Source organism: Meleagris gallopavo, chromosome 5 (genome assembly GCF_905368555.1).
Source record: "Meleagris gallopavo chromosome 5, MGAL_WU_HG_1.1, whole genome shotgun sequence".
Classification (NCBI taxonomy): Eukaryota; Metazoa; Chordata; class Aves; order Galliformes; family Phasianidae; genus Meleagris; species Meleagris gallopavo.
This window is the reverse complement of record NC_139408.1, coordinates 15,249,220-15,272,856: the sequence shown is the minus strand read 5'-3', so window position 1 is coordinate 15,272,856 and position 23,637 is coordinate 15,249,220. Positions and strand designations below refer to the sequence as shown.

Below are 23,637 nucleotides of genomic sequence, written 5' to 3'. Positions count from 1 at the left end.
TTTTTGAGTTTGTTATTATGACGATGTAACTGCTGTTGAATTCTGACAGCTCTTTAGATAGCTCTCACAAAGCTTTAATTCAGTGAAATAGAGAGGTGCCAATAGAGAGGAGCCATGGGACTTTACTTTTGAACTTGTCAGGAAATGGCTAAGCGTTTATAAAGCTGGCTGCTTACTTTTGAGACTCCTTTTTATTAAATACTGTGTATAAATATTTTCCTTGATATTAACTTCTTATTGTTTTCCTATCTCAATTACTCTGGAAAGAGTCCTGTTCAGCAATAAGGGAGTTCATTTGGGGCATCTGTTTGTTATATAACATAGGAAGCCATTTGAATTGAGAGTGAATCTCAATTAGTCTAGAAGCTTTACCAATTTAGAGCTAGTTATAATAATTAATTGTAGATGTTTACAGAAAACAAGTGGTTTCATGACTGCTTCACACTTCTGGGACCTAGGGGACAGCACCAATTAAATGCTTGACTATACTTGGATTTCACGTAGCATCCATAGGATTAACAGAGAACCTTTAACAGCAACAAAAAAAGCATTTATCCTGTTCTTAGTGGAACTCTGAGATCAATGTAAAGATGTTCTTTTTGTACTCTTAATCTGTTCTAGCAGTAGCCGAAATACCAGGATTTTAATCTTGATTAGAACAACAACAAAAAGCTTTCTGAGGAAAACAATAGTTTTGGAAGACTGAATGTAATCTCTGGTGTGCCTGAAGAACGCATCAACTTGGAAGGAAAGCAAGCGTTGCTTTTATAAAGTTGCTCTTATGAACTATTGTATGTTAGGAAACAGTTCCGGCAGACAATTTCAAATGACTGTACGGAGGTCTTTGGCTGTCACAAGTAGTGTGCATGCAGCACATGTGATGTGCCAAGTCTCCACAGGTAGTTTCAAGAGAGAGGGGTCATGGCGCACTCTGCACTATAATTCTTCGTCAATGTAAGTTGTAGAAAGAAAAAAAAAAGGCACAAGCTGATAATGTTGGCCATGAGTCACCGGATAAAGCATGGCAAGTACTTCTGAGAGGACAGATGGGTGAAATCCAAGTAGGAAAAATGATTTTATCTTGTACTGAGAGGGAAAACGCCCTTCCCAGAAGCCAGGGCAGAGGGCAGCTGGAACTTTGATCCTCCGATCACAGGGTGGTCATTATTTTAGCGGTTAACCCTTGGTGCACTCCTGTGATGTCCAAGGAGGCAGTGCCAATACCTTGCAACTTCTTAATCTCAAATCCTAGCACAGCAGCGGTAGGAGTAGTGAAAGTTGCTCGTGTTCTTGTTCTCTGTCAGAATTCTAATGGCTGTGGCTGGATACTGGAATGGGTGCAGGCATGACTCTTTCTTCCCTGATTTCTCCACTTCAGATCACTCTGGAAAGTAGTGGTTCTTGGATGTGGTTTTACTGTTTGCCTTTGCAAAGGTACTGAGGGGAAGGGACACGATTGTGATTACACTGCTAACTGATGATTACTAGATTGATAGGAGAGAGTGATTTAGTCACAGGCTTGACGTTGGAACACACGAGCTTTGTCACCGATAGATAAACGCTCCATCTCTAATCAGCTCTGGCTGAAAGCTATTCCTTATGAACACTACTGATGTGACATTTTCACTACTTAGGAAATAGCTTCTGAGAGAGGCCTGGGCCTGCGGAGGGGCAGAGCTGAGGGGCGGCGATGCCGCCGCCCCTCAGCTCTGCCCCTCCACAGGCTGGAGGCGGGGCGCCGTGCCGGACCGCCCCATATAAGCGCGGCAGCGCAGTGGCTGCCGGCGGCTGCGTGTGTTCCGCTGGCCGCAGTTTTTCTCGCTCTCTAGCCGGCCCGCCTGCTGACGGGCCGTGGGATGTGAGCGGTGCCCTCCGGCGTCCCCGGGCCTTTTCGTAGGCCATGTTCCCTTTGGACTCCGCTTGGAACATTTCTTTCGCCGGCTGCGGCTTTCTGGGGGTCTACCACATCGGCGTGGCCAGCTGCCTCCAGGAGCATGCCCCTTTCCTCGTCGCCAACGCCCGGAAGGTGTACGGGGCTTCGGCCGGTGCGCTCACCGCCACCGCCCTCGTCAGCGGCGCCTGCCTCGGTAAGCGCCCGTTGAACGGGGGGGGCGGGGAGTGGTGGTGTAAAAGCGCGATAGGGTTTGCTGCACTTGAAGCTTTTCCTGTTTATTTTGAGAACAAGAATTGCAGAAAAGCATCTTGAATGTGATGTGAAGGAATCGGCTGCATCTCTTTACTTTTGCGCTTAGTAGAGAAACGAGGGTGAGCTAAGTGAAACCAGAGCTGTTGGCTGCTTGAACTCATCTGTGATCTCTCCAGGGCACTCCTTGTTCCTCAGGGACAGGTTCTAAAACGTCACCTTCATGCAGCTAAAAGTTATCTGCTTCTGTGTGGTGAGGCTTGAACTTTTCCCCCTTAACGTTATGTTTACAGCAGCGACCAATGGAGTGTGGCTGTTGCTCCTGGAGCATACTGGGAGGAAGCTCTAGGCTGGAAGCTCAGCCTGGGGTTTGTAAGGCTGCTGCGCTGCCATGTCAGGCTTTCTCAGGGGTGAGGAAATGGGCAGGCATCCTCTAATCCCTTCTGTTGGGGTCCCTTTGCTGATAGCTGCTGGGATTTGGTTGTTCTGCTAGCTGCTGCTTGTAGTGGTGAGCTGACTGCACAACCTGCTCCTGAGCTGGGAGGACCTGGTGTTAGACTTGCAGAGGTGTGGCACCGACATGAGACAGGCTGAAGGCACTGCCCGAACCCTTTGGCTCAGACACCTTTACAGGGCTGAGCAAGTCTCTTATCTTGTCTACCTTGTTTTTGCTATTTATATATCCGGAGCATCCACAACCACCCAGAGGGCAACACCCAATTACTTGTCTCATTCCCTTTGTGGTGTAAAGAGAGGCATGAAAAAGGGGATTGAATAAGGAGCCATTTTTAGGTAATGTTTACTGCTCCCCTCACTGCAAAAATGTTGTTTAAAGTCAGCAAAGGCATGGATTTTGGTTACTCAAATTATGCCTCAAGTTTGAGTGCTCTTGGGCATTTTATTTCTATTTTTTTTAAGCTCGCCCGTGGTTGGCACATGTCTTACATAAAGAACAGGTGACTTCTGAAAGTAAAAGCAGATGATGGATGCCCAATTGGGGTCTGGTATTGCTGCACTTTGTCCCTTTTATAAGCCATTCTGACAGTACAGATTGCAGCTGAGGTCCAGAGGTTGGGGTGAGCTCATAGGGAAGAGGAGGGCAGAGGGGAAAAGGGAGGTACAGCTGCAAACTGTTCTAGGAGAGCAGTTCTTCTGTTGGAGGGTCCTGAGTGGACCTGTGGGCTTTTTAAAAAGCCTGTGGGCTTTTTAAAGCTCATGGCAAATCCTGCTTTGCTCTGCCTAATGTGCTGTCTATTGAATTGGAGCACTAAATATCATCTCTGAATGGGTGGCAAGTTTTGCTTATTTGGCTGTGTGTAGATAAAGGTTAGTGCTTTCCTCTATCTGTACTTGGTTGTGATCTTAATGCAAAGAAATACTTTCGGAGGAGGAGTGGAAAAAGTTTTTCCTTTAGCGTTTTTTCTAGTTTCCATCACTTGAGACCCTGGCCAGAGAAAACAAAAACTGTCTTGGACTTTAGAGTCTATGATCCCACTTTGTTTCTTATCCAGTCTTTCTTTTCTGGTCTCTGTGCCAGTCCAGCTTGCCTCTGAGCTGATTCTGACCTCACCCTGAACTGGGAGCACTTTGCTGTTGTTTGCATGTGGCAGTAAAACTCTACTGTGGGCAAACACTGAAGTGAATGCCCTTGCCAAATATTCTGCAGCCTTGATTGCTCAGCGTAGACTTTGAAGGCACATTTGAGCACAACAAGTAAGAGAATATTGGACATGAATATTAGCTAGGCAGAGGACCTTATTTTGAAATAAGAGACTAGGAGATATTAATAGTCTGCTATGACCTCACCTTGCTCATGTTAAGCACTTTGCTATTAGTTATGGGGCACTGGTATTAATTCTTCAGGGCTCTGCCAATGGTGTTGACCTGTATTTGAAGTGTTCTCTCTACCTTTGATATTATTGTTTCCAGTGGCAGGAAAATGCATTGTTTTCTCCACTAGAATAATCTGTGTGGATGTTGGAGCTCATTGAGCAGTCTCCAGTGTTTATAAACATGTTAGTTTTTTAGCCCAGAGGCTTATCTGGGAAATGGGCTTCTGTCAAGCCTGCTTCTTCTGGGGCTGTTGGAACCCAGCGAACTAAGAAGTGTGCCTGTGTGTGCCAAGCAAGTGAGAATTCCTTTCCTGTTGGACTTTGTGGTCTTCTCCTTATGCCTATGTCATATCCTGCAGCTTTTCACAAACTCTTTGCCTAGAGCTTACCCTTAAGACTAAATTCTGAAGTTGGGGGGCCTGGGTGAGTAGATCTGGCTCATGTGATGTGATAAGACTGTCCTTTTCCAGTTGCTAGTAATGTTAAAATATGCTTAATTTTGGGTTCCAAAATCTTTCATATGAGAGTAGGGAGGTATATTTTTGTTAAGGGCCTGGAATGATCTCACTTCATTGAGCTGCATGGGATTTGGCATGCTTGCTGTGGAGGCATAATGCCTGGTATGAATTATGGGATGCAAACCTGTAATCACTAAAAAGCTGTTTTTGAGCTGATGCTTGGGCCCTGGGCTGTGCTTGTGGTGCTTGTGACTCATAGTTAACCAACAGCATCTCTGCTGTCTGTGCAGCACGTGAGTATTGTCCTGTACTGCTCTCTTCTGAAGGTGGGGAGGACTGCTGAATTATGCCTCTATTGTGGGAGAAGAGGTGGATTCTGCTATCAGAGGCAAAGCTGCCTGTCAAGCCCCCATCTGTGGGAGTTAGTCCTGAAGAGTGAATCAGCCATCAGTGTCAGCAAAAATAGTAAAGCAAGCTGAGGAGATGCTTCTGGAACAGAAGGGAGCATACATCTGCTAGGTAGAGCAGCATTGTTTGAGATGCTTTTGAAAAGTTTTCCATAGGTTGTTTACAAACTCCTGTTTTTTTTTTTTTGTTCTTTTTTTTTTTCTTTTCCCTTAGTATCTCAGTCAGGAGCAACCTTGTCCCCTGGTGAAGTAACAGTTATTTGATAGTCAGGCTTGCTTGTCACCTGTCATCATATGACCACCAGGAAACTATGCTGCTGAACTGTAGGAACTTTTTCTATTGAGTAATGGAGGAAGGATGAGGAGGGTAACCCTTTCTGTTACCTTTCAAAATTGAATTGTACTGCTATCAGTGAACAGTAGCAACATCTTTCATTCTGAAATTACTTCTTGTGCATGCAAAGCCTTAAAAGCTGATCACAGAGGTTATTTTCTGTGTGTGGAGTCTAACATCAAATCCCAGATTGAGGGGAATAAATCAGCTTAGTTTCTAATGAGTCCTCAGAGTAATGCCAGTGTATGCTGGCTAGAGCATGAATCATGAAGTCTATTTTGGGGGAAGCGTGTTTGATGCTGCTGTGACTGTGGGGAGGGATCTGTAGATCTTCCTAGGTGCGTGAGGGAGACCTCGATAGTGTGTGGGAGTCAAAACACAAGTCCCTTCCTGTATCTCCTGCAAAGGCCTTAGCTGGGAAGAAAGTTCTACTGAGCTCAGCAGCCCCAGTCCAGTCAGTTGAAGAAGAGATACATGCACGGAGGCACAGAGCTAATTCTCCACAACTGTACCCTCCATGAAGTGGGGGTGAAGTATTCACCAGCATGGCTGAAGATACATTTTTTTTTCTTAACTTGGCTGCACTTGCTTTGTTCTATACTTGAGAATGACCATGCAAGGGCTGGGGAAATGGTAATTTCATTCAGCCAAGCTCTGCTGGCTGCGTTGTTCACTGGCCAGCACTTTCCAAGTGAACCCTCTGTGCTTCTGCACGTACTTCCGTTGCCCAACTCTAATGATGTCTCTTTCTTTCTGCTGCGTGTTCCTGTAATAATCCTCTTCCTCTTGATACACTGCAGGTTCTTTGAGTGGACCAATCGGTTTTGGAAGCCTTAGCATTTAAAGGATTTAGTACCACTTTCACACTGGAGGCTCTGGCAATGTCTCTGTACTTCTACTCCTGGGAATTATCTAGTTTACAATCCTGAGACAGAGGTGGCAGCTGGTATAAATGGATCAAGGATCCTGTAGCATATGTTAATTATAAGACTTGCTCTTGATGGCTTATTTGAATGCTGCCAATTCAGGGCTGGGCCCGGTGAGAAAGTTATTTTGGTGTATAATTCGGCAGGGTGTGTGTAGATTCATCCTCTCCAAGTTATGTCATGCATGGAGAAAGTTAGAGGCCTGTCGCAAAGCGCAGGGGAGCTGTATCACTTTAACTAGCCTAGTGGTGTTACATAGTGGGATTGGTTAAAAACTTATCAATGGAAACAAACTGGCCATTAAACTATTAGCCGTGCTTCTGCATATAAGATGTTTGGTGTATGTGAGCTTCTGGTGGATGTTGCTACATCTGTCTTGCTGCCTTCCTTGCTTCTGCACTCTCAGCCTTGCAGGAAGGTTTGTGTAGGGTCCCATCTCTCAGAAGGGTCTGTGCAACCTTCTGTAGTCGATTCCTGTCTTGCTTACAACCTGAGTCATCTTGATGCTGCTGGGGGGACTGCAGCTGACATCTGTGGATGAAAGGTATGTAAATCCCCAGACATTCTTGTCATGGAATGCAGCCTGCCTTGTGGTCTGTCTGACATTGCTTCTTCAGTAACCTTCATCAGAACAAGATCGCTGCTTGAAGACTGCTTTGGAGCAAGATTTCTTGTTCCCACTGTCTTGCTTGGAAAAATTGAGGGCTGTAAGGTGACACCAAACATGTCTGTATGAGGTGGAAGGGCGAAGCGGGCACAGTGAGCAGCCTGCGTGGAGGTGCGTGGGGAGGTACTTGGCGTGAGGTGGAGCAGCTGGCTAACAGTGCAAACATGTGGGAGCTGGTCACGATGCAGGCTCAGAGCCAGGAGTGGACTTCAGAGCCATTTCTCATTTTCTGCCAGGACTCGACAGTGCTCTAGCAGCCACACAAGTGTACAGTGAGAAAAGATAGGGAGGAGGGAGTAAGGCTGCCCTTTGATGGCAGAGCCTGCGTGCAGGAGTGCATTCAGTTAGGGTTAGACTGAAAACCTCCAGAAGCTGTATATAGGCCTAGGTGGTGATGTGCAGTGCTTTGGTGTTGGTGAGCCAGCTGAGGGTAGTTGCTAGTGCATGGTAAAGTAAAGCAAAGCTGGAGTGAAAGCTAATTCTTCAGGCTCTAAAAATAGAAATGAAGACTCTTCCCTCTGCTTTTGGTCTTAATGGATCTGTGGTGCAGGTATTTGGCAAGGCAAGCTAGCTGAACCTTGCTGGCATTTGTCAGCTGGCAGGAAAAGCCAAGAGGCTTCTCTACTGTCATGTAGCACTACTCTCTTCCCTTCCAGAGCATCTTGCTCCCAGTGGTACTTCCACTGTCAAGTGGAAGCGGTGCACTATATCCTGAGGTCTGTGTTGCTGATCTGCAAACAGACCATGAAAAGTAAGTGTGGTGTATAAAGTTGTGCTTGTGAGTGATAATTGCTCCTTCTGCACCAATTCCTGTTCAGAATAACAACCACTGGAGGCTTTGTGGTAGTAGTTTTCATGAGGATAAATAAAGCAAGATGTTCACTTCTGTGCAGGACAGAGGACAAGTGCTGTGTGAGTGTGAAATAGCCTGAGTTTGGGTCCGTTTTTCCCCCCTTCCCTTCACGTGCTTTCCTTCACTAGCTTTTTCTTGCTGGGTACTTTTTCAAAAGCAAGTAACCCAAAGCCCAGTGTTGCTCTGGCTCATAGCAAATAGTGGGAGTCTCCTGTCACCACGTGCACATTAAGCTGTACTCAAACACTGGCAAGGACTGAAGGATGGAGAAGTGCAGGACTTTGAGTTCAGCTTGCCTATGGTCCTGAGCAACTTTTCTCTTCTGTGCACTATTACACCATTTATTTTCTTTCCAAAGCACTGAGCAGAAATGCAATGTTAATCCTTGTATTAGAGAATTACAGTGGAATAAATTAGGCTAGTGGTGATTTCTGTTGTGATTGTGCCAATCAAAAACCCTGGCTGTCTGCCTGACCTGAGCTGCCTCTGGGCTGTTCTATTGATTGTTTCCCATATAGAAGCTGCAGTGTTTTCTGCTTTTCATTGCCAAGGCAAATGCTCCAGTCCTGTGTCGGCAGAAACAAAATGGGCTTTGGTTTGCAGGATGTCTGCTAGTTAGTTAGATTTTGCTGTGTCAACATTAGTGCCAATGCAGCAGGACAGTGTACATGAAAAATTTCTTGTCATCTGCACCCCATATCCAGGTTGTGCCAGTAGTGCTGGTTTATCTATCAGCTGATGCACAAAAAATAACTATTCCTCTTAAGGGAAAAAAATGGACTCCTTCTGTTCAGGGCTTATTTTGATAAATACAGAATAGCCCTCTGCTTTTTTTCCCCCGAGTTTTACTTGAAGTGAACAAATATGTTAATGAGAGGCTTGTGCATCTGAAGCAGTTGCAGTTGACCTGGATTTACTTAGCCCTTCTGCTGCAGGCTGCACCTTGGTGCTGTTTGTAGGCTTAGCAATGCTGCGCTCTGAATATCTGGGCCAGAAATTGTGGGATGAGCCCTTCCTTCAGCATCTGCCTCTGGCTGCAAGAGCTGGCTCTACTTGAAAAGCTGTCTCTGTGTCTCCACTTGCCCTACCCGTAAAGTGAGAATGTTCCTTCCGTAGTCTGAGAGGGATCCCTGGGAGTTACTCCAGTATGGGCATGAATTGGTGCCTCTAACTCTTGAGCAAAGAGAGAGAAACCATTATTTGTGGCCAAGTTTTTTAAGGAATCTCACTTGCAAAAGAGTTCACTTGTTTAGTTCTGTAGGTAAAGCCCCAGTAGGAAGGGTAACCTGGCACTGGGAACAGCCAGTTGTATGAGAGGGTTGCTCTCAGACTAAGGGTGTGTTGTGGGGACAGTTGTGTCTACTGCCTCTGCCTTGTCAAAAACAAAATCTCCTTCTTGTATCTCTTATCTGAATCTAACTCATCAGAGCTGCTTCTTGTCTGATGGCAAAATAGTAGAACAGAAGGAATGAGTGAGAACCTTAAATGTAAGTAACATAAATATAACTCGGATCAACACAAATTAGGGAAGTAGCCAGAAGAACAGCTTGTTCTGGTACGTGATGTTTCTCAATATTATTATCAGCTTGTGGGAAGACATGCACAGATGTGACAAGAATTGCTGCCTGTAAATGTTACTGTGCTAGCTGCCTTCTCCCAACCTTAAATATTTAATAAAGGACAGTTTTACTTTGTGTTAATTAGTGGGATAGATGCAACTTCTGGCAAATAAGGAGTAGTTCCCACCACCACCAATGCTTTTAGACATTTTTCTAGGATTTCAGCCAGAAATTGAGAATCTGTCTCCAGCTGTAGGATGCGCACCACCTGAAAATGTCTCACAAGGGCAGCTCCTAAGTTGTTCTTATTTTCTGGAGGCGTTAATTTATCTTTTTCATCTCCTCCTTCTTCTCACCCCCTTTGACATCTTCCAAGTACTACTGATGTGTTGAATGAGAGCCTGACTACCCAGGTTGGCTTTCTTTCAGCCCATGTGAAGATCTGTCTGGTTCTTGTTCTCTTGGGGCAATGGGTAGAAACCAGTTTGCTTCAGCATGAGCATGAAGCTCAGCCGGAGTTGTCCTTAGATCACCACTGTGTTGCTATCTGCTCTTCCTTCTGCGGAGCAAATGGGCATTCAGAGGAAATATCTGATCAAATTGTCTCAGTTAATTATTTCCTAGTGGTCAACTTGCAGACTTCTGGTTCAACGTCTCTTGCTTATAGCTTAATGTTTTTAGGTGGTGATAGGATTGTGTTGTAGTTAAGACTGTATCATCTCCTGGGAGAGGCTGGGCAGGAAAAGCACATGTTGCTCACTCAGGATTCAGCAGAGAGGCAAGAGCTGCACAGACTGAGCTGGAGCAGCTTGGGGATTGGTACTCAGGATGAACATAGGACAGTTCTCCTGAATTCTGTGCTCATGACTAGAGGCTGGCTGTTAGCTGTTCCAAGGATGAGTTGCTGGAACAGCTGAAGTAGCAGCAATGAACATGCAACCAAACTAAGTTAGCCTTGTGGGTGGTAATGCTGGTAGATTCCTTCTGACTCTTAATCCTAAATTTGGGACCAAGCAGGGATCTATCAGTGTGAAACTCAGGAGTTCCAGTTGTGTGAAGTTGCTGCCCAAGTTGAGAGCAAAATTCCTTGAAATTTTTGGGGCTTTCCTACAAAACATCTGGGCCAAGCACCACACAAACCTCACTCTAAACAGATAGCTGAACATGGGCTCTGTGTAACACCACCTTAAGGCAGCTCCAAAATGAGGTCCCTTGTTATGGTACAAAGCAGCTGGCTCCTGTCCTGGAAATCTTGTGGCCAAAATACCTTGGTCAGGCCATTGGGCTCTCCAGGAATGCCAAAAGCACTTGCACTTTCTCCTAGTTCCTTTCAGAGCTTTAAGTGTCTGTCCAGTCTGGAGCCCCTGCTGGGAAATAGGACAGAGGAGAGAGGAGTGGTGCCTTGCTGATGTGTAGGAAGATGTCTGAGTCCTCGTTGGCGCTGGATACAACACAGGTTTAGCAAGAATCTTTTGGTGCTGCACAATTCCCTGCCTGCTCTCTAAGTCCAGGCAAGGTACAGCATCTGCAGTCTGGGCTGTGACTTCCCTGTGTGTGCCACCTAGCAGCAGGGGTGAGGATGCATTCCCTGTATCCACCCTGCACCTGGCCATGCTGTCCTCTATTCTTCATCCCTGTTAGAAAGACTTTCAGCTTGCATTCTGTTTACCACTGCTTTAGCCAGGGAGCAGGAATGTCCCTGGCACAGAGGGTGAACTTTGTACTGATGTGGAGCTCTTCCAGAGGAGCTGCTCGTCGGAATGACCAGAATGCCCCTCTGCCTCTTCAGCCTGTTCTGCTCCTATTTTTGTTTCTTTCTTAAGCTCTTTTTTTTCCACATGAAATACTTCGTGGGTCATCTGTCCTTTTGGTGACTGGAAAATGGATATCAGTGTGACCTGATGTCAGCAGGCAAGCGTCACTGTGCCCTTGGTGCTAAAAGCTCTGCTGCTGAAGAGGTCAGAAGAGGCCCTTCTCTGCTCACCTTCTCCCATAGCAACTGACACCCCACACTGCATCCCATGGGAGGTTCCATGGGATGTTTAACTCTTGCAGTAGCCTTCATGTGCCACACAGAGCTGAGGTAGCCTTTGCCTCAGATCTCATAGCTCCAATTAAAGGTGTTTCCTGCAGCACCACATCCATTTTGTGATTGCCCTTCAGCTCTTCTTTCCCTGTGGGGCAAATGAGTAGCAGACTCCTTTGGCTGATTGGTTTTTGTATACAGTGATAAACGGTACATTCTGCTGAATGCCTCCGAGGTTAGAGAAGGATAATTTAATCTCTCTGGGTGGAAGGTGAGCAGGCATACCTAAGAATGCAAGGCAGCGGAGGTTTTGAACCTGGGTCATTTTAGAGTTGAGCGTGTCTGGGAATGAGAGCCAGTTCTTGAAGGGAACTGGTCTTGCCAGGTCAATAAGCTAGTGTGAAGCTCTTGATGTAACTTAAAAATGAAACGTGAACCAGCAACTGCCTGCAGGTCTTTTTGCTTGGGTAGCTGTAACTTGCTCTTTCTAGCTACTGCAGGAGGGTCGCAGGCTGAGCTTCCAGTTGCTCTGGCCTTTCTTACCCAGCAGGTGGTTCAGGACTCAGCTGTCTGATGCTTCTGTGCATTGTCACAATGAGGAGGAAGGCCCTGCAGTACTCAGGCTTGTGGTTAGCCATGCGTGCTGGGATGGCAGTGCAGGAAGGGAGGGGTGTGAGGCGATGTGTCTTTTCTGCTGAAAAGATTCCTTATATAGATTTTTTTAAAGAGGAATAATGGTTTAGTAAATCTGGATGAGGATAAATGTTGGATAAATTGTTGAATAGGAGTAGGATGTTTTCCTTGCAATCAATACGAACTATTAGAGATTGTCGGTGTTCCTTGCAACGTACCTCAGAAGGGAAAAGAAATTTCATGTCGGTTTTCCATATGACTCTATATCCTGAATCACCAGATCCATCAAAAACTGTGAAAGACTTTTTCTATGGACTGGAATCAGCACTGGGCTAATCCTGGTAAGAGCAGACAGTTTGTGGCTGACCCCTGCAAGATTTCTTTCTCTGTTTCCTCTCATTCAGCTGCTTCTCCTTCTGGCAGGCTATTTTAATCCCATCCCTACCACAAAAGTTGTTCCAGGAAAACCAGCTCAAATTCTGCTCACACTCTCACCTCTTCTTTCTTCTCCCATACTAATTTCCAAGAGGGCTTGTCATCTGTCATAGATTTAGCTATATAAACTTGACTTCTTGGCTGAACCCTCAGCTGACCTCATTTCCAGGAAAACTGGTGGTGCTGCGGATCACTCTGTGCCTCTCTCAGCCTTGTGTGCTATTCTGCATTCAGTCATTCAGTTTTGGTGTTAGTGAGCTAACAAGTCCAACAGGATCACAACTGCCCTTAAGCTGAAATACCTGAAGAGCTGCTGCTTACAATCTGTTTATATGCGCACATAAAAAAACACCCAACGATACCCAAGATATTAAAGAAGTGAAATTGCTGACTAGCAGCCATTCTTATTCTGTCCTGTTTTCCCATGTCCCTCCCACACCACTTGGCTGTGTGATGATGGTTGAGCAGGTAGCTGCAACTGAAGTTCTTCCTCAGATGTTGAGACAGGCTGTTTCCTGGCGCATTTAGGTCTTCACAATTTTCTTCAGCAACTTCCAGCTCAGACTTTTGCTCAGATATTAGTCATAAGCTCCATTTTATTGGGGTTGTTTTCACTACCACTATCAAATCTTTCTGCAGGCAGGGTTCTAAGTCTGAAGGCATGTTTCTTTAAGGACCGGCTCCTCGGTCACCTTCTCAGTGCAGCTGAGTTTCTTAGGATCATGGGGCCAAGGTGCCAGACTTCTTTTTGGCTCTGTTGCACGCTCTTTGTTCACCTTGTAAGATGCAAACATATTGTAGGGATGTAGTGCTAATGTCATGCTGCTCGTAAGCTGACCCCACAGAAATGGGTTTACTTAGTGTTAGGAAGAAACTTGAACCATGCAGCTACTATCTGGAACAGGCTGGGCTCAGTGGCTTACTGCTAATTGAGTAAGTAAGATCAGAATTAGGCTGCTAAACGTTACTTTAGGAAAGAGCAGAAGACTGGGATTATAGTGCTAAAAATTGCTTCAAAGAAGGGAACTTGGATTTTCTGCTAAGTTGCTACCTCACATTACCTAAATCCTGACCCCAGAGTTTCTGGTCATGGCCAAGGGTCTCATTCTGAGCTCACTTGAGCTACTGGTGTTGCTGGCTTTCCTACGCACAAAATCACGTTCCCAGGCTGCGTTAAGGGAAAACATGTTGCTGGCACACGTGTATTGCAAAAGAATGGGATGTGTCAATACTGTGTTGAGGATGTTGTTTCCCTTATCTCTGTTTATTAACCTAGGTCTAACTTGGCTGTGGTCGCAGGGTTGGGGAGGGAAGACAGGAAAACAGAGAGGTCTCTAGTCAATAGAGTTGGCTTGAACTGATAGCAACTTTCATCTTTGTCCAAAAACCAGATCTCAGTTTGATTGCAGGGAAGATTTGTGAAAACATGGCTGTTTTCCTTCTGTTTCTGTGATTCTTCTCTTGATACTTTTCTCAGATATATAATAACTACATCTCTGAGAGTGCAGTGATTGCCTTGTACTCAGAGGAATGCTTTGTATCCCATTGTGACTAGGAGATACATGGGGAGGCATCTGACAGTGTGTGCAAAGGGCAGTGTGCTGGGTGTGGAGGGTTTGGCTTGGGTTGGTGGTTTTGTTTTGTCCTTTCCCTTCTTTCCTACTGCAGAGCTGTGGTACTCTTGCCAGATTGAGCTCCCAGTGACCAATGGGTTTAGCAGCTGCCTTTGCAGCTCGGTCACTGAGGGAAAGTGTAAAGCAGGCATGCCCTTGTGAATCCTGCTTCCCCACAGGGCCTGTTTCTAGTGCTGTGAAGTAGGGCACAGAAGAGACAGGGCACCAAATCCTCTCTAAATCACTGATTGCCTAAAGGATCATAGTGTCCATTTTGCTCACCTGAGATGTGATTGACAATGCCAGCAGAGCTGTGATGATGGATCACTTGGAAATAAATGATATTCCAGTTTGCCTATAAGCAAAAGTGCCAGTAAATGGTGTCTTTCATGTCAGGAAAAAAAGAGGATGTTTTGGAGTGGATTTAGCCATAAGCTCAATTGCAACAGCAAAACACCAAAATAACCTCGTTTTCTGTGTTAGTCTGTCTTTCCACCAGCCCTCCGTTGTTCATTTAAACAGGACCTCCTGGAAAAGCATGAGGCCTTATCCAGGTGCATATCATCTTGGCTTAACAGAGCACGTGTGAGATGAGGGTAGCTGTTTGCAATGCAAGTTTGTGAGTGCCAACACAGCTAGCTTCTGAGACTCAGTAACTGTGCCTGTAGTAGCCACTTCTCTTGAGCTGTATCAGCAAATATGGAGAAAAGCATAGCTGTGTACAAAACTTCTCTATATCTTATTTTGTGAAAAAGGCTGATTTCTTGCTACCATTTCATGGTGCGTTTTTCTCATTACAGGTGAGGCTGGTGCCAGCATCATTCGAGTGTCTAAAGAAGCACGAAAGAGGTTCCTGGGTCCACTTCACCCCTCTTTCAACTTGGTGAAGATCATTCGGCTCTGCCTGTCCAAGACTGTGCCAGAGAATGGGCATGAGGTGGCAGCAGGACGCTTGGGTATTTCCCTCACACGAGTGTCTGATGGAGAAAACGTCATACTGTCAGACTTCCATTCCAAGGAGGAACTGATCCAGGTGACTTGAAGCTTATTGCAGAGGGCTGGGCAAGAACAGCAGATTGTTTTGTTTTGCATTTGTCTCCAAATGTCTTTCATGATGTGGTATAAATCTCTGTGTGTGTCCGTACGATGCTCTGATTAACTCAGTAGGCTTTGATGTCATTCTTATGTGGATCTCTTTCTTCTTCAGGCCTGTGTCTGCAGCACCTTTATTCCTGTCTACTGTGGGCTGATACCTCCAACGTTGCGTGGAGTGGTAAGACTCTTAAAATATTTCTTCATTAAATTACGTACTAATGAATAAGACAACAAATACTCAGTTTGGGCAATCCAACTGCCTGTTACCTAGCAGTAATTATCCTGAAGAAGCATGAGAAATTCCCAAATAAATAACATTAGCAATGGATATGCCTTGTTTTCGGGTCCTGCAGTTGGCTAAAATGTCCTGAAGTCTGGTGGAAGTAATTTAAGTGGTGGCTGATTTAGTAGATTTAGTGGACAGTTACTATGGCTCCTTGGTGAAACTCTCCAGCACTGAGGCTCTATCCCATTGTTCACGTGGAAAGAACTTGTTTCCAGGATAGAAGTGTGTTCCTTTCCTACAAGCCTGGCATCCTTTGAAGAATTTTCACAACTGGTGCTGTTAGCAGGCCTCTTTTCCATGGTGCTCCTCATGTCCTTCCTCTCTGAATGTTTTATCTGCAAGTGCTCTTTTTAATTTCCTGCTTAAGGAAGCGTCCAGAGCAGTTTCTCCCTTTTGTATGTTCATGTTAGAAATGAAAATGCTTGAAAGCTGCACAGGGCTGGAGAATCTTTGTATATAGCAGTAATGCCTAAGGGCGTCAGCTGAGCTTGGACTTCTATTGTGGTGTGTGAGGTAATGCACTGCAAAAGGCAGCTTATTTGCAGTCTAACCAGTTGAAAGGAAAAGCTGCTGTTCACATCTGTGTGTCTTGCCTTCTCACAAAATAAGCTGATCAAGATGCCTCAGTCTGACAAGGTATCAAATCTGTTAGGTGTCCTACAAGTGAGGTTGATTTTGCTCCTGCATAATATGCAACTAGGCTGTTTTTATATTGTGTAAGCATGTTGAGCAGAGAAATGATCTAGAATAAATGATCAGTGTCTAGCCCTTCAAAGAAATGACAAGATCATGCTGGTTTGGCATTTGCTCAACAACTACAGTCTGGATTTTTGTCCTACAGCTGGTGGGAATGTAGCAGTGGCTCTTGCATAAGACCTCTTTGGTGTTAACTGAGGTGCCTGGCTCAGGCAAAAATCACAAAATTCCAAAACAGTGTACAGCAATCGGGTTATGAAATTAGCAGCTGCCCTGGTGTACCAGGGAGTGAATTCTCATGTGAAGTTTCCATGTGGGTAAAGCCAGGGGCTGGGGGAGGGTGGGCATGGGTGTGGGATGAGAGGAGGAAACTAATTTTTATCTCTTCCCCAGAAAGTAATGACACTTTCTATTTTTGAAAGTCAGTATGGTGAGGTGAATGGCTAACTTAGATAGGGCATGAACTTGGGAAAAGGCTTGGAAATGGGACTACATGGTTCTTAGCACAACTAATGACTATTTACCACAAAACAGAATGGCAGGCCAACTCAACTCACAGGTATCTGTTTTCAAGGCAGTATGTCTGTGAAAGTTACAGTGTCCTTATCAAATTCATTCTTTTCCCTCCTGTTTTTCCAGTGTTTGCTTTTTGTAACTCTAGCCTCCTTATGGAGGGGATGATGAAGGTGAGTGGGAGGGAAGGAGAAACGAGTTCTTAAGTACTGAGGAACTAAAGGGTCAGTTACTGACCTGAAAACATGCTCTCTAGCTGTGACCTTTCAGTGGCATGTTGGTGAGATAAAGCTTTAAAAAGGGTAGAAGAGAGGTGGCTGTTCTTGTTGAGTGCAGGACCTGGGGATGGGGAGGACTCAGTAAGAGAGTGAAGCTGGGGACCTCAGGAATAATCTCAGACTGTGGGCTGTCCCCAGGAGTTGCTGCTTACACCTGCAGGTAGGTTGAGGCTGCAGCCAGTGGTGCTGATGCTGCTCGTGGCATTGCAAGAGTCTGTAGAGTGGTCAGCCTTGGATTGGCGGGAGGTTCAGGTAAATCCAAAGAAGCACTGGCTGACCTTTAGTAAGAAGCATAAACAGTTCTGCTTGCAGAATGGTGGGCCAGAAGGCAGGGTCTGAATGTGTGTTCCTTGATTTCAATGCAGGCTTTGGCTGCTAGCTTTATTGTAGACGTCTTTCAAATAACATCTGTTAGCTTCTGCTGCCACCCTCTGGAAAACTTATGTTTCTGCATCCTTAGCACAGGCTAGCTTTGTCTCAGCTGATTGGCCAAAACAGCTCATCTCTGTCTTCTTCAGGCAGAGTGAAAGTTGCTGTTTCCAGCAGGATGCATATGTCCTTGAGTTCTATCTCATCCTTCTGCCTTCTTCACTCTCCAAACCCAGGTAACGCAGGAGCCACTGACCGTGTCTGTCTTGATACCATGTTTGGTGAACAAGGCCTGACATGGATGAAGTGCTCCGTGCTATGAGTTAACTGTGGTCTGTAGCCTACAACAGGAATTACAAGCCACTTCTCTTAAACATGTACATAGAGGTAGCCCAACAGTTTAGTTTGCCCTCTAGAAGCCCCCTGTGTAGTCCACTCTGATCCTGTTGCTTGGATGGGAGCTGAATTCTTCTAGCTGCATTTGCACACTTGAAGTCCAGGAGCATATGAACTGTTCATCAGGCTCTTACAGCTTGCTTGGAGAGGTCTCAACATGTGTGCCTTTCAGAGAAAGTGGCAGGCACCTTCCAGGCAAAGCAAACAGTGTTTTCCTAAGTTTTCCCTAACTGTTCCATGATTCCGTGGCTGTGCAGTGGTCAGCCTGCCTGATAGGTGAGGCAAAGCAGGGTGTAGAATTAAAGCACGTCCTTTTCTGGTCAGCATTTCCCTACTTTGTTGGGAATCAGCTTTCCCTTTTGCCTGTTCAGCTGCCTAACCAGTGGAGAGCTAGGTGTTATAGCTGCTGCTTCAGGGGCTTTGTAGCTAATGCACACTGATTTACTTCTGAACCCAGCCAAAGGAAAGATTTTTAGACAGCAAACAGATCAACTCTCCTATAAAACTAATCATTCTCATTTTTATCAGAGATACACAAGAGCTCAAGTCTTGTTTCTGCAAGGATCTCAAGCTTGCTGCTCTCTCAACTTGACCAATATCTCCATCTTCTCCATATTGCTTGCTCTGTCAGAGCCCTCTGATAGGGATTCTTTTGCTCAACTCCTTGTGCAATTATGGTACATTAAAGAATACTTGGAGCACATACTGCTGGGTTTGTCCTTCCAACAGGAGGAATGCAACTGTTTATAGTACGTATGTACAGAATGTTCTCTGATAAGAACTCCTGTTAGGAGCAAAACCTGAGTCCCTCGTACTCTGTTATCACACCAAAGCTAGTGGACCATAAATGCGTACCCATGTGTTGGAATTGCTGCTTGATTAGCCTCCTAGCAACAAATAAAGTGCTTTCCTTCTTAGTTAACAAACTGGGACAGTGGAGACCTGTGTTTGAGCTATTCGTTTTGAACACAAGTGAAAATGTCTCTCTGTGGCAGTGTGACAGCTGAGATCAGTTTGCATTGCAGGTGGTTGTTGGTGTATCATAGTGTTGAAATGAACAGAGATAGTGTTGAAACCCAGTGGCAGATATAAGTCAGCAATCACACAAGTGAATTTTGCTTTTGTCATTGAATGCTTGTGGTCAAAACACTCTTTCCTAGGAGGAAAGGCACATAGCAAAAAGAAACGATAATCAGCACAGTGCGTTGTCACTACTTCCAACTCTTCCAGATCTGTTGGATGTTGTTCATTCTTTCCCAAAGTTTTTGGCACAGATGTGAATGGGGACACAGAGTAGAAAAGCTTGATCAATTAGAAGAATTAAGAGTGCTTCATTTCTCTTTATTTCAGAGATATGTTGATGGAGGAATTTCTGACAACTTGCCACGATACGAGCTGAAGAACACAATCACGGTGTCTCCATTCTCAGGAGAGAGTGATATCTGCCCACGAGACAGTTCCACAAACATGCATGAGCTGAGAGTCACCAATACAAGCATTCAGTTCAACCTTCGCAACCTCTACCGCCTCTCAAAGGCCCTCTTTCCTCCAGAGCCACAGGTGAGATTCTTGGCAGTGTCAAAACATGGGGAAAATGGTTAGACGCTAACTGTTGTGTGTACTTGAGCAGAAGATTGCAGACACTTAGTTTTCTTTTTCTTTTCCATCTATTTTTTTTTGCCTTGACATTTAGCAATCCAGTGACTTGCAAACTTTGAATATCTGCACAAAATCGTATAAGTGGCTTGCTTTAATTTTGCTACTGGAAGATCTGTAATATGTTCAAGAAGATTCCCACATGACTCTATGAAGTGGCATTTGCCAGGAGGCAGAGCCACTTCTAAACAAGGATCTATCAGCTCTCAGAACTAACATGCTCATGAGGGTTTTTTTTTTTAAGGTCGTGCTATAGATACCAGCTCAAAGCCAGAGGCTGTTTCTCCTAAAAAGCACCAGTAAAGCAGGTGGCATTGTTAACAGTTTTACATGCTTCTGCTTCTGAGCAAATGCAATGTTAGACCTGGCATTTGGGCACAATAAGCATGCATCCATATCCTGAAATGCTTGTCCAAGTTTTATTTGCTCCTTCTTCACTAGTCTTAGCTGGCTTTGTGTGTGAGCACAGCAGCACTTCCTGGTGTCTACAGGGAAGTATTCTGGGCTGCTTGTTGGAGTGACTTCCAGACAGCTGCCCATAGCAGTGTCAGCTCTAGATGGGGAAATGAAGTGGCTGCAATTCCAAGCTTGTATTTGGTATCATTCCAACTTGAATTCTCAAGTGATTCTCATATCCAAAGCCTTCAGGTTACACCTCTTATTCATGCTCAAAGCAGGACAATTTCTCTCAAGTCAGCACTTAGCTGAGTGCTTGCTCTGCCCAGCTGAACAGCCTCCAAATGAATTGCTTTTGCTTACCTCTGCCACAGGTGCTGCGGGATATGTGCAAGCAGGGCTATCGGGATGCCCTGCACTTCCTGAAGAAGAATGGTAAGGCACTGAGTGTTTGTGGGGTGTGCTGAATTGCCTCTTTGGTGCCAGGCTTTGTGACCTTGCCGAGATTAGTTAGTGATGAGTTTAAAAGGTGGAAGGATAAAACTGATCAAGGAGCATGCTTCAGATATCTGAATATGGAATTTCCACTTATAAGGATATTTTAGCTCTTTAGGACGCAGAGATGGACTAGGTACCTTTTCATTGCAATACAGAAGGACCCTGACTACACTGGAGAAAGAGCAGTGGCTTTGGCACAACTGAGTGTTGAAGTTATGTAGTGTGTTCTTAGTGTTATGCCAACAGAGGTGTAGTGCCATTTGGAGTGTCAGCCGATAAGCCCGTGCCCTTCTATGTGCAGCTATGTGCACCTAAGGAGGCAGAGCAGTGCAGAGTGCTGGCCTGCCCCCAGCAGCCCCCAGGGCATGGCAGTTTGACGCTTTTGCAAATCTGATGTTCCAGCCCTGGGCTTCCCTGCCTCCCTGAACAGCTGTTGCAGGCTGAGGGTGTTTGATGCCACCTAGTGTCAATTTAGAAGACCAAACGCATTTGTTTGCTTCGTGGTATGTACTTGACTGGGATAAGAGCAGTCATGCAGCTCTGGATTAAGCTGTGGGAGGGGAATGTGAATTGGTTGCTGGTGAAGTATGTAGCAACTAAACCCTATGAAACAACCCTCTGTAGTGTGTGGAGGGGAAATCTAAGAATTTCTGGTAGGGGAAAAATGATGATCGTGTTAAAGCAGTCGGATTTCTTACACATTGTGGTAAGCATTGCAACAAAAAAGAGACAGGGTGTTATGTCCATCTGTTTGGAAGGTGGGTGAAGTGAAGAGTGATATTTTAAGTGCCAGGTAAGAATATAATCTTGTATATCTTGTAATCTTGTATAATCTTTATCACTTCTCAGGTCTCCTTCACCTTAATCGTCCAAGTCCTGCTGGTCCTCTCCTTGCAATAGAAGCCCCTCCAGGAGAGAAGAAAGAGGAAGAAAAAGAAGCTGAGGACCAGAACAACACTGCCCTTGCTGTCGTTGAAGACCACATATTTGAACACTTGCCTCCCAAACTGAACCAAGGTATGGTCCAAAGGAAGAGAACCTTGGCCGTTTTCATGTGCTGCCTGGTCTGTATCAAAGGACTGCAGGGATGTGGGTCTTGCTTGTTGGTATCTGGGGATTGAACACCTGCTGGTGCTTAGATAAAGTAAGAGCTTGGATATGAAGGTGTGGAGGCTGAACTGGGAGAGGGTGCCTCATTTGACACTTCTACACTATAAGGCAAGGATAGGATCTTGATACCTGTAACATTCAGGAGCTCAATAAAACTACAAGTTGCCGTTCCTCAGCTGTGCTCAGAATTACTACTCTAAGCAAGACTTCATTTAAAAAGTGGAAGGTGAGGAGGAGTGACTACCAGGCTGGGTAACTTAAGAGATACTACAGGGAAAGGGATAGTCCCACTCAAGAGAGATTCAGCCATGTTCTTTTCTATCTTCAGCTCTTTTGGAGGCTTGTGCGGAAAGAAGAGGTCTCTTGACTGGTATTAGCAACACGCTGCCTATGCGTGTGGCCACTGCCATGATGGTCCCCTACCTGCTGCCTCTGGAGTCTGCTGTTTCCTTCACTGTCAGGTGTGCCTTCAGCTGTTTCCTCTGGTGGTTTTCTATCTAGTGCAGCTGAATATTTAATGTAGCTGGCGGAAGCAGGATCTTTTCTAATACTGTAGTGCCAGAGTTCCTGGGGAAGGAGTTCATGCCGCTTAACAAACATATGCAAAAATATTCCTACCTTCATATGTAATTTAGCTGCAGCTAGTACTTCCAGCTTGAAGTAAGATTGCTGCATGCTGGAACTTGCCTTAGAAAATGATATATTTTGGAGTCTGGATGAAAGCTTCTTTACTAGGGAAGCAGAGGTGAAAATGAAAATCTCATGAGATGTGACACTTCTGAAGTGAGGGGAGAGTAGTCCTGTTGCTTCCAGCTCTACACTTATGCAGCTGGAAAGGCAGGTCTGTCAGATGTGTTCTTAGTACAAAGTATCCTGTGGAAGGCTTCTGGAAGGAAATGGTTTGTGATAGACTTAGGTTGGGAAAATATTCTGTTGCTGTGCGGAAGGCACAGATGCAAAGTGTAAAGAGTAAGTCCTGCACTATTCTCATCTTTCATAGCTTCTCCCATTTACTTTTATGAGTGGTAGTGTAAATGACCTGTACAGTAACTGCCACTAAAATACTGTTTTCCTCCTATCTTTTGTACAGTTCAACTGATGTTTGTCTCCTTCTCTTTCCAGGTTGCTGGAATGGCTTCCAGATATCCCTGAGGATATTAGATGGATGAGGGAGCAAATAACTGAAATCTGCAACTATCTTGTGAAGAAAGCCAAAAAGAAACTGGGCAGCCATCTTTCAGCCAGGTATGGCTGATTTCCTCCAGAGCTCTGCCCTGTAGGGGAACACTCAATTTCCCTTTCTACCTCTGACTTCTATGGAGTCCACTCCTTAACTGTTTGGTAGACTCAGAACATGGTCTACTTCCCTCTTCCCATTACAGGGCCTTCATAATGAAGCTGTTAGTAGAACAATAGATTAGAAGATGTATATCTAATTGTAATATCCTAGCTTATTCTACTTTCCTTTTGTGGAAGACAGCTGTGATGTTTGTCAGTCCAGGGTACCCAGAACGTCCCTTCTAAGGGTTACTTGAGCTCAAATGACTTTTTTTGTCTCAGGATCTAAGCTTGCTTTGGAGTGGGAAAGCACTAGAGTGGCAAAGCACTAGAGTGGCCAATAAATATCAGAGGATTTCCCAAATGTGGCAGAGTGCTTTGGATCTGTGTGTGGGTGTGTGCCTTGGCACCAGCTTTTCTGAGCTCAATTCCCTGCTGTAAGGCTGAGGCAAGACTTGGATGAGAATAAGAAAATATTACAGTAGTAGGCAGAGGGTCCTAGCTATGATTCAGATCCTAGCATGAGAAAGTGATTCTTCCTGCAAGAACTCATGATCTGAATAATTGAGAGATGCGAAGGACTATGGCTGTGCAGCCAGTTAGTGGTGAAATGGAAACGTCTCTGCAGTTCTGGAGCTCTGGTCTCGTGACCTGCTCAAGCTGTCCCACATACTAATTCTTTGCATGTCTGTCTTTCAGGCTTTACTATCATCTTGAGCTTGGTGGGCCCCAGAGCCTGCCAATTTCTTCAGCATCTCCTTGTGGTGAAGCAATGCCTATATGGATGAGAAGCAACCGTTCCCTGTCTGATGTCATGCTGAAGTGGGAGGAGTACCAGCGTCAGCTTGTGATGGGCTTACTCTGCATCAATGTGGACATGCAGGCATCCCTCTTCCCTTGGGAAGGATTTCAGATGAAATTTCCACCTTTGGACTGTGCAAAAGAGTGCCTGCCACTCTTCTGAGCCTGCTGTGCGGGGGGGGTGGGGATGGGTGGGAAGAGAAACAGATACAGGGTGAGACCAGTCTTATCCCTTGGCAGCAGGCTGCCCTGTGCTCATGAATATGCTGCAAAGGGGACTTCCCAGGATGGAGACTGGTGGAATTGTCTGTAGCCATTTGTTGCCCACTGGGCTGGGTAAGTAATCTGTGTCAAAGGCACAGAGGCTGATCCCTTGCTC

At 45.3% G+C, this 23,637-nt stretch overlaps 1 protein-coding gene across 1 annotated transcript; it reads left to right on the top strand.

The window, feature by feature from the left end:
- The first annotated feature begins 1,886 nt into the window (after positions 1–1,886).
- On the top strand, positions 1,887–23,428 carry PNPLA2 (patatin like domain 2, triacylglycerol lipase). The gene is given in 9 exon segments (NM_001303209.1): positions 1,887–2,087; positions 14,687–14,919; positions 15,094–15,159; positions 18,870–19,079; positions 19,946–20,006; positions 20,919–21,086; positions 21,508–21,640; positions 22,302–22,424; positions 23,157–23,428. Coding segments are annotated over 9 exon segments (1,446 nt in total). The 5' UTR covers positions 1,887–1,900; the 3' UTR covers positions 23,422–23,428.
- Positions 23,429–23,637: the final 209 nt, after the last annotated feature.